This window comes from Aedes aegypti, chromosome 1 (assembly GCF_002204515.2).
Source record: "Aedes aegypti strain LVP_AGWG chromosome 1, AaegL5.0 Primary Assembly, whole genome shotgun sequence".
Classification (NCBI taxonomy): domain Eukaryota; kingdom Metazoa; phylum Arthropoda; class Insecta; order Diptera; family Culicidae; genus Aedes; species Aedes aegypti.
In genome coordinates, this window is record NC_035107.1 from 112,365,900 (window position 1) to 112,377,570 (window position 11,671).

Consider the following 11,671-nt stretch of genomic DNA (forward strand, 5'->3'; position numbering starts at 1 on the left):
ATCCAATCCAAATCCAATCCAAATCCAATCCAAATCCAATCCAAATCCAATCCAAATCCAATCCAATCCAATCCAAATCCAATCCAAATCCATCCAAATCCAATCCAAATCCAATCCAAATCCAATCCAAATCCAATCAAATCCAATCCAAATCCAATTCCAACAATCCAATCCAAATCCAATCCAAATCCAATCCAAATCCAATCCAAATCCAATCCAAATCCAATCCAATCCAATCCAAATCCAATCCAAATCCAATCCAATCCAAATCCAAATCCAATCCAAATCCAATCCATAGATGAACTTTATTAGAACGCTCTAAGTTTTTGAATGGTTTATATGGATATAGGAATGTTGTGTGTTTCAAGAAGATGTTCAGACTTTTTAGATTTCAGAGTCACGTTTTTGACGAGGGAAAGTGTTTTACGAAAATGTTGAGAATTCTACAAAAAATATGACAGAGAGTATAAATGGATGAACCCTTACATTTATTTATTTGAATAGCTATCCTAACATGTACCAGCTGTCCATCTCATTGGCTAACAACCATGGCATGTATCGAATCCGCACATCCATGTCTTCAAATTCATAAACCACGACGTCACCGCCGTTGTTCAGCGCGTGAAATATTCCCATGTGGTTGGAGATGATCGTATGGTTGCACAGCGACATCAGTGCAAAATCGTATCCCGGGTCGTTCATTTTCATTGGCTGGACGTAGATCTCCTCTTCCGGTGCGTGTATCCGTTTACACAGCTTATTCTGTGGTTCTTCGCAGATGACCACGAAAATCAGCCTGGCGAAATGCAGCTTTCTTTGGAAGGCGATTGCCCGGTAAAAGTAGTCAAAGGGTAGGAAATCATCACGTTGGATGTAGATTCCAACGAACTCCACCCCAGACTGGTTGTCCGATCGGATTTTCGCTCCTTGGTCCCGGAGTTTGGTTAGGCGTTCACTAGCCACGTTAGATGCTTGCAGCGAGAATAATGAGGTTTCGCTGCCCCAATCGGTGAACGCCAGATCTCGATAGCGTCGAGCTCCACTGTCCAGAATGTGTATTTGATCGCGGCTTTGGGGACGTACAATCTCAGTGGAGCTGTTGATGATTACAGCGTTACCGATGTCATAGCAATCGAACGGCAACTCACTGATGATGCCCATTGGAACCCTGTTGAGAGTACAAAGCAGAGCATGTTGAATTAAATTTTAAATGAAACTCACATTGCTTTAAGGTGGACCAATTCACATAGAGTGTCGGAGAACTAGAACTACCTAACAGAGAGCATTCTTTGTCAATTGGTCATGTTTATCGTGGGAACTTAGCCAGCATCGTGTATAGGGTTACCATATTTGGTCTCACCAAAAAGAGTACATTTTTTTCAATACTGTGAAAGAGTACTAAGGAGTACAAGTGTTAAAAAAGTGCACTTTCTAATAATATGTTTGTCTTAATTTTTTTTTATTATTATTTTCGTTAAAACGATGCCAACAATGGATCATTGAAGCATTGCTGTTCTGTCAAACACACAAGGCTACGGTGGCGCTATCGATGCTTTCCATAGCGGCCGTTTTGGTCTTTTTAATGATCCATTGTCAGATTCATAATCACAGACAATTTACCTACATTTTAATAACAGTTAAGTTTATCAGGAAGACACTATTCTCATTTTTTTTATTACAATTTACATGGAATCCAACCTTAATATTTTACCAATTCAGTGGTATGCTTGCTTTTTATAATATACTTTGGCTGTAGGCAAATAGATTGATTTAATCAATGTTTTCCAAAATGTTATCTAAGTAGATCGACTTTTTGTTATAATATTGTGTTTGTAATACGATTGGGAAAATACAAAATGTAGAAACATATTTGTTGGGAAGGAACCAGAAGAATTGAGCAGAGTGAATTTTGGAACCTGGGATCTGAAAAGAACCTAAAGCATTTTCTTTAATTTAAGTTTTACTTCTTAAAACGTTAAAAGTGCGTGAATGAAAATTGTTTAAAATAAGCCTAATTATTCAAAATCTCTTTTCATTTTTTTTTACTGAACATCAATGGATCAATGCACGAGTTCACTATTTTGACGTTTGAGCGGTGCCGAATTTACTTGTTGCCATGGTAACATAAATAACAAGGTACCGCTAAAACGTCAACGAGTGAATTTGTGCATTGGTCCATAGCTTGATTGATAATCAATAGTTTTATCATCAAATCATTTATCTTGATTCAGCCAATATTTTTAAAAAATCGATAAAAACAGGCGTATCATGGAAAACAATTTAATTTGGTTTCTTCAACTGGTTATTCAGTTTGCTCAGCAATCGTCAGTAATATCTGGAAAAGAGTACACTTGCAACCATTTAGAAAAAAAGAATAGTACAGAAATTTTCAAGGCAAAAAAGAGTACATGTACTCTAAAAAGAGTACGTCTGGTAACCCTAGTTCCATATATTTGTAATGATATGAATTCAATGTGCTATGGTGTAGTTTTTTCTGGTTTTCAACTCCATTGTGCATTTTGAAGTGCACGGGCCGTTCATGAGCAGGTGCAGAAAGTTTCACGAGAGTTCAATGTTTACTAGGTTTTGCAAAATTAGAAGGCGTTCAGTTCACTTTTGGCTCGCGTTCAGTTCAAAATGCATCACTGACTTAAGGTCCCTATAAGGTTGAATAACGGTAAAATTTTGATGTAGATAAGTTAAACAGTACTTAACACGCTAAATAACATGTTATTATTGAAAATTTGGAGAAAAACTCACTTTGGGATAAGAATTATCAGCTATTCTCCTACTATATTTCAGAAACCACTACTGGTGCCTTATTTAGGGTTTGTTGATAATGTTTACATTTTTATAAATTCAATCCAATATTTTTCGTTTTCCAAATAGGCAGCGGTGGAAAAGTTCGCATCACGAAGCAGCTCACGAGTGTATAGAGCTTAGTGACATTTGAACACACGTAGACTAGCATACACTCGTCATACACAGTTTGTTTTTGTTTTCCTCAAAGAAACTTGCACACCCTTTCCAGACTCATCAAAATGCATATGGAAATATTACCCAATTTGAAAAATTTACACCCGGATTCTGGGTGTTTTTCGAGTCAGAGTGCATATTGTTTTCCTCTAAGGTTCACAACTACTTCTACACTTGGGCACCCATACCATTGGGCGTGATAACCACTATACCAACGCATAACAAACATCACAGACTCGGGAACTGGCTAGGTGTGAGTAAGTCCGCACCCGTCTGCTCGGGAGAACATGTCAAAAGAAGCAGCAACAAACTCGGGAACTTTTACTCGGGAGTAACCGAGCAAGGTGTGATTTATTATGGTTTTGACAGACAAATTAATTGTAAAACCATAAAATCAACAGTAAACTACTAGTTTGTAGTCAAAAACCCTTGGAAACTATAAATCTCGGAGGGGAAGCAGCTTTGTTCCCAAATACACAATATGACTCTGAACAGGTCCGAACACGTTCGCGAATCACTTTTAGCTACGGTTACTCGGGAGCACGACAAATGCGAGTAAACCAGCGTACTGACGCTCGGGTGCGTTTGGTTTTGCTTTTGTTCCAGTTCACAAGAAATGTTCGCCACTTTCCATCACTGCAAATAGGTGGCACACAATAACATACACATTTGAACAGTTTTACGATGTACAGTACAGGAAACATAATGCTAAGCCCAAAGAGAAATTATATTTTGTAGATTTTATAAAAAGCAGAGGTAGCCCCTATGGGACACTTGCCCCAAAGTCCACTACGGATAACACAGCGGATCAAAATTAACCTTTTGGCGTGTCTCGAAGATTAAATTATGCATAAACACATGTGTCTCCAGTAAATTTTGGGTACCGTTTTACTAATGAAAGTATCACAAATTTCGTTGATTCGTATACTACGGTACCTAAACATTGAGTTCTGTAGTAAATTAAGCATAAAAGTCAGCATACAAGCAGTTAAACTTGCATGCAGGTTGACAGCGATCGATAAATATGTATTTTCAACCATCAATATCTCAAAACAAGACGCGCTGTATCATTTCGAAAACGGCAATAGGTTCAGTGACCCTGAATTGAGTAAATGGTGGTAGTTTGGTGCTTATGACGAAAACTTGTTACCCAGTGTAGTAGTAGAAGGAACAGCCAAAAGAAGGTAATATTTCAAATAAAGTATTAATAGCTTTAATGACAACGACTATAGCCAAGGTATTTTATGAAGAAAAATGAAAAAGGGAATATCCATGCTATCACCTTGAAAGCCAGTATCAATATTAACAGACACCCTGTTGTTGCCGAGAACGTTTCCTCAATCAGAGATGGAATCATAGGCCAGGAGAAGTGGATGAACTTGTCATTCATTTACTTGTTGATTTTAATACAAAATCTACTTTTTCTCTGCTATAAATTCACTCTAGGATAACCACTTCTCCTTGCCTATGATCATTCGGGGTAATGGTTCATTCGTGGTTATTGACTATTCGGGCTAATGGGTTATTCAGGGTAATGTCTAAAAACCTTTTCTAAGCCTAAAGCTGACAATGTAAGGGCCCGTCAATCATGTTGACATTTATGGAGGGGGTTTCTAAATTCCGGCCAAAGACCACGGGCCCAAATAGCCGTAGCGGTAAACGCGCAGCTATTCAGCAAGACCAAGCTGAGGGTCGTGGGTTCGAATCCCACCGGTCGAGGATCTTTTCGGGTTGGAAATTTTCTCGACTTCCCAGGGCATAAAGTATCATAGTACCTGCCACACGAAATACGCATGCAAAAATGGTCATTGGCATAGTAAGCTCTCAGTTAATAACTGTGTAAGTGCTCATAAGAACACTAAGCTGAGAAGCAGGCTCTGTCCCAGTGGGGACGTAACGCCAGAAAGAAGAAGAACCACGATCCATAAAAAAAATTGAATTTTTTGTTTGGGCAAAAGACCACGAGGAGTTGAGAGGGTGTGGTTCTGAAAATCTGAACAAAGTTACCGTGTGGGACCGAAATCCGTACACTTGATTGATTTTTTATTACTTTAATATTAAAATGAACAAATTTACAGTTTTAAAATTACACATCTAATTACAATAGGTTATAAGTTGTTGTTCATGCTAATTTGAAGTAGGCCATGATTTGAAAATCGTATAAATCAAAATGTGACCGCTCATCATTGTAATGATTGGTTTGTGTGCCTTCTTAGTGATTTGCTAAGAAGAATGGGAATAGTTTCCAACATATTAATAGTCAAATTCGCACTTTTGCTGATGCCACTGTTGACCATGTTAACTTCTTATAGTGAGTATTTGTAATTCCGCAAGAGTAAATGCTATTTCTCAACTGTTTGGGAGGATTATTGTGCTTGTACGCATTTTGATTGATCCGTTTGCACTGAATCTTGATCCGTACAGTGCAAAACTTCAACATATTTCATCACGTTTTAGCCAATAAATATGAAATATGATAGTATGAAGCTGAAATATAACGCTGATGATTTAAGGTGAAACAGTTTGGAATCAACGTCTAAGATTGCACTAAAACTTCAAAGGCACAAATCTCGCGAAGAAAGCATCCAACAGTGTAATTTTCATTTTGGCTTTTTGCACTAGCAGAAAGCTTAAAATAAGATCAAAAACGTTTGCCAACTATTTCTCTAGTTTAGTGCTTTTGAAAACGTGAGTAGGGGCACAAATCGGTCATTGTGACGATCATCTTTGGATTCTGAGATGTTCCACCTTAAGAAAAAGCGTTGAAGCAGTGTACAATGGCCAATAATTCCCGAAATCTGCGAATGCTTTATGTATTTTAAAAATCACCGTCAGAGATGCGGTAATACAGAGGATAGGCAAAATGATTAAGATAGGCAAATATTTACTTAAACTAAAATGCTTATAACTAATACGAAAAACGGATGAAATTGGATTCATGCAGAAACAGTCGACGGCAAATTTGGTCTAGTTTCAGGAACATGCTTGGCCATGCAAATTGGCCTTCGGACATCGGATATGTTCCGAATATTCCGACATCGTGTTCAAATGATTTTTTTGTCGCATGTATATTTGTGCGTGTGAAGTTGTATAGATGTTTACAATTTTTCTTGAAACTAGAACTAATTGGAAGTTGAATGCCGGTGAACTCATTAAAGTTCGTTAGAAATCTTCAGATATATGACCATTTCCGTAAAACTGGTTCCGGAAAATATGGTCAGGAGCTATATCCGAGTTGGCATCAAACTTCAAAATTATGCTCTCGGCAGCACCATTAGATGCACGGACCACTGTGTAGTAGGTTCCAGGTGCCCTGGGGGAAGTGGCCAATTAGGAGCATATCTGGAACCATATCAATATGGGTGTCAAACTTCAAGATTTTTGAAGGTAAAGCTCCTGGGAGCATTTTCAGAACCAGCGGCTGCTAGACCACTGTATAGCAGGTTACAAGTGCCCCGGGAGTTGTGGTCATGTTTCGAATTGGCCACGGGCCCCTGGAATCTGTCTTGTGGTTGTGAAAATGCTTCACATCCTCCAAGACACATGGAACCTACTGTCCATGGTAGACGATGATTCTAAAACTGCTTCCGGAAGCATAAATTTTATAAATATTAAACTTTGATGATTTAATGATGATGATGATGATTTGGTTCTACCATCTATTGTAGTAAGGCATCTGCCTATAGCACTGGAATAATCTGAAAAGCGATTTGATCAAGATTGTACTGTTGTTTGTGAGTAGTCAGTCTCCTGTATGAAGGGCCAAAATGGATGTGCGGACCCGCAAGCAGAGACACTTGAACGAAACCCGCGTTAGGGGAAGAGAATCTCCTTCCATTAGAAAGCTTTCACGAACAACTATAAAATCAAGCCCTCGATTGACAGAACACTCCCAATAGATGGGGTCGAAGAGCCAGCCCTCAATTCACGAAATGTTAGCAACAGGGAGGAGGCAGTCCCAAGCTCCCTGTCCAAATCGCTTCAATCGGGTGCCCTGGTGGTCCCAGCCCAACCCAAAATACATACAATAATTGAAATATAATCAGATATGATATAATAAATGAAATAATTATAATGAAATGTATAAAATTTGAAATTATAGTTATATATGACTTAGATATAGATGTTCAATATAAAGACAAAATAACGATTTCTGGAGAAGAACTGCATTCTGTAATATGAAGAGCGGTGATTAAGCTAGTATTTCCGCTGCGATATGCAGACTTCATGGTGCTTCTGGAAGTTTGGAAGTTGAATCAATGAATTAGGATAATAAACCACATATAAGTAATTTGCGCGCTACAATTTGTCTGGTAGCTATAAGGAATGAAAAATATAACTTATGAAAACATGTATCACTGTCCTGGACATCTAGTAGTTTATTAGAGAAATGAATTATTTTGTTTGAGATTTGCTAACCGTTTTATATATAAATTTTATAAATATTAAACTTTGTTACCAAAATTGGCCTTTTTTTTGGTGTTAACTGATGATAAGTTAAATCGAATTTTCAGCTTTCATTGATTTTATATGTTGGACAAAAAGGATTCAATTCTAAATATACCGGGTACCCCCGTTGGTTTGACCACATTTAATCTGAACACTTTTTAATCTGTACCCCGCTAATTTGCACATCGTTCAGATTAAAAATGATTCAAACGTCATTTAGCTCATGGAACAGAGTAAAGTGAAATGGAACGCTGTGGAACGGAGCGCAGAATCAAAACAAAACAGTGAAAAAGGTAACCAGAAACACGTTTCTAGGGTGACTAGATGTTCAAATTAAAAACGAACCCCGATGGTTTGCATGAGGTACCGTTCAAATTAGCGGGGGTGCACCAGCAGTATGCGAGATGCTAACTGGTAAACCGCGTAGATGGAAATTACATACTTAGAGATGAAAGCCATTCGGAATCATTCTCAAAAATAAATTGTGACACAATCCATGCTGTAGGAAACACTTTATCTACGGTTTCCAACTAGGGTAACGGTCGTATTTTGGACCCCCTAAGGAAGTGATTTTAGTTTTTTGTCCCATTTAATTAATTGCACAGCGTAACCAAGTCAAAGAATATGCCAAAATGTAAAGAAAAACTTCCCCTGCGAGGTAAAAATGCCCCTACGATCATGTAGGATCCAAAAAATGTCGAAAATAATTGAATTGTGAAGCACTGTTTTTCATTATTTTGGACACACCAATACATTTTGGACCCTCAAAGTATATATTTTGGACCCCCGGCATTTTTTATCGTTTGGCGACAAAGTCCACGACACTGGTTGTATAATATGCTTGACCATAGTCTAATCAATCGATTGACAATGGAAAACCGAAGAAATTCTACGCTTTTAGTACAGAAATTTGAAAAACGTTTTTGTTTACATTTGAAAAACTTTTGACGGCTTCAATTTCTGTGTGTAACGTGTTGTAACGGTTGCATGGATGAACCGATTAAATTAAATTAATTTCAGATAAAATAAACACATTTTCTTTGTACAAACGGTTGATGCGAGTGCGGAATAGTCCTATCATTCCAAATGGCATGCGAATTGAGTTGGTCTTTCGATTTAAACTGAGAAATTTGCAGGAAAATGGCACAGGGGGTCCAAAATATATTGGTTACCCTACGTTAGTCTTGAATGTAGTTATGCGTAGTTACACAGAATACATGGAAGAACGTCATTCATCATTCATCTCTATTATGAGTTTTAGAATGCAGAACCTCTCCAACAACATACCGAACTGCACCAATCGATTTGCTGTAAGTTGTCAACGATTTGAATCATGTTTAAAACTGCAATGCTTACTGTGGATCATTTCCTCTGTCCGGGGATAACTAGCTGCGCGTTATTTCCGCGAAGCAATCAAAATTTTTAAATTTCCCCGCAATATTTTTAACAGAGGTTTTTATTTGGCCTAGTGCTTAGCCGCTAATGAAGCAAAAGCAACAAAAGAACTGCGTGATGAATTTAATTTTTAAAATTCAAACTATGATAACTTTACAACCAAAGCATCAAACAACAAACAAATCAGGTTAGTTCCGTTTGTCAAACGTGTATAAAGCTATTTTTAATTTTGTTTTTCAGTGATAATCGATCGACAGTTGTTAGGTATTACGACTTGTCTATGAAATATAAGAAACCACAAGAGCGGTATATATAAATTCGAAACACATAGCAGAAAAAAAGACTAAATGTAACAGAAACCAAAATTCATTCCAAAGCACTCCAAATGTTTGTTTTTTTGGACATATATCGTGAAAATTTTTGGAAACTTCTGGTAAGTTGAAACATACAGTTTGTGCTTATAACATACATTCATGTTATGAACGCAGACTGTGTTTCCTAACTTAACAGAAATTATTTTTCTATATTGACATGGATTGGTCAACAGTTGTAAAAAAGTGGCGAAAGTCCAGGAGATTTTTTTTTTGTTGTGAATGGTTAGAAAATCATGTTGTTCTTTTATAAATCTAGTTAAGAAAACAATGGTGCTAACTGGAGTGAAAACTATTGAAAAACAACAACATTATGTGAAGTTCACTGAAGGTTATATCTTATAGCTTTTGAATTCAACTTCAAGTTGCTTGCGCCTCCTCTATAGATCAATATTTTTCAGTCAAATCTTGAGGTTTCCTTTTTTATGTGATTTGAATTCAGAAGGACTCACGAGCTTTTTATTTTGAAAATTTTCGAAAAGAAAGCCTCACCCTACTATCAATGGCTAAATTTGTAATGACTAGCAACAGTCTGCTGGTAGACTGTCCAGAAAAGATCCAGAAAAGTGTGATAAGCGTGACCAAAGATAAAATTTGTTTTGTTTACGCCTATTCATATTCATACACAAATAAAACTGATGAAAAACTTACTCTTCGAATATACTTTCCAAACGTTGTTTTGTACTAAGCGGGAGGAAAGGGACGATAACGAATCCTCCATCGCTGGAAAAGGCCAGCTTCTGGCGAACAGCAATCAACGTGTAATACTGCCAGAGGTTTTCCTCTAATGAATCACCACTGAATGCACTGAAGATGATTTCATCCTTCAATGGGCAACTCTCATCTTGACTTTGAACTACCAAGGACGTAAGGTTCCCTTCGATATCCAACAAACGAAGAAAGATATCCACTGAATTTTGGTCCCATCGCTGATCAGGATTGATATCCGCTAGGTCGTTCAATCTACTGTCGTCGGTTCTCTGTGAATGACGGGTGAATTCCGGCCGGTTTGTAGTGCTCACAATCAACCAGATAAATGTGCCGAAGGAAGTCAGCAGTATCAAAGGCTTGATGTTGTTACGAAGGAGTTGTAATATTCGCCCTAGGCAGCCAAATATAAGTCGAATCATTTTGGATATTGACTTTCCGTAGACAAATATTAAATTTCAGCGGACGATTTGTTGCGTATTTGGCTTGGAATTAGTACATCACACTCGATAGTTGATAACCGGGCAATTCATTCGCTGATAACGTCGATTGATAGATAGCTGGTGACATCCGTTGGGTGGTGGCTTAACTTTGTTAATAGAATTCTAACTATCGAAAAATTGTACGTTTTTATACAATAAAATTTATTTTTGCAATTGTATGCTTATTTCAAAGTTGGGACGACTTCGATTTTCTATATAAATTACAAATGACTGACTCTTTGATACTGACTGGATGTCTTTCCTCATTGTTAGATAGAGGCACCGAATTGGGCCGGTTGATAAGATAAGCACCTGAAACGGTTCTCGGTTTGTTGGACGCACCACCTGTGACACATTTGACGTGCTATCGTAAGGCCTTTTGATTGTGTTTGTGCTTTTGTTATACCTTGGATCTACAATATACAACGACGCCTTCTGGAGGAATAATTACAAATTAATTTTCAATTCAAAACCAAAGAATTTGTGAACTAGAACCAGAAAATCGTGCGCATGTGACAGGCATTAATGATAGCCTTACAAGGTATTAGGCAGCCCTACTGCAAAGTTCTTCTTTTTGGAGTAACGTTCCAGCTGGGACGGAGCCTGATTCTCAGCTTAGTGTTCTTTTGAACACTTTCACAGGTCTTAACTGAGAGCTTTCTTTACCGATTGACCATTTTTTGCATGTGTATATCGTTTGGCAGGTACGAAGATACTCTTTGTTAACATACTCAGCGTTCTCAACAGTTCCCACGTGCTCTGGTAGCGCTAGTTCTGTGAGTCAACATTACAGCATTTACCTTATGTTTACCGCACTGCAGAACATATATGTGATTCGTGATCAAACGTCAACATCCCACCGCAAAAATGCTAGTATTTGGAGGTGATTTTAACCTCCAAATTGCCAAATAACCTCCAAAACATCACCTCCAAGTTAGTTCTAATAACCTCCGTTATATGAAATATGGTGGCGCGTCGATCGTCGCAAGTTTATCGTTAAACAGTCAATACCACATACAAATACTATCTAAATTGTCACAAACTGGGTCTGTTGATGATGCCTTAAGGTGAAGACAAACACAATATTGGCAGATCGTCATTCACGAGAAATTCCCACATTTTGTATGTACATGGGCATTACAAAAAAATCATCAAACTACTTACCGTTGGCAAGCGCGTACGAATTCCTTTCCTCTTTTTGCATGCAAATGAGCTCAGCTCAGAAGTATGACCGAGTCCGACAGTCATCAACGCCCGTTAGTGTTGGTAGATAGGTATATCCACTTAGTA

General features: G+C 37.8%; 1 protein-coding gene across 1 annotated transcript; it reads right to left on the bottom strand.

Moving 5' to 3' along the window:
• Positions 1-467: 467 nt before the first annotated feature.
• LOC5571570 lies at positions 468-10,694 on the bottom strand. Its single transcript, XM_021845525.1, has 2 exons — positions 9,843-10,694; positions 468-1,168 (listed from the first exon to the last, which is right to left on the bottom strand). The coding sequence occupies exons 1-2, from the start codon at positions 10,319-10,321 to the stop codon at positions 505-507; spliced, it is 1,143 nt and encodes a 380-aa protein (XP_021701217.1). The 5' UTR covers positions 10,322-10,694; the 3' UTR covers positions 468-504.
• Between the last annotated feature and the right edge of the window lie 977 nt (positions 10,695-11,671).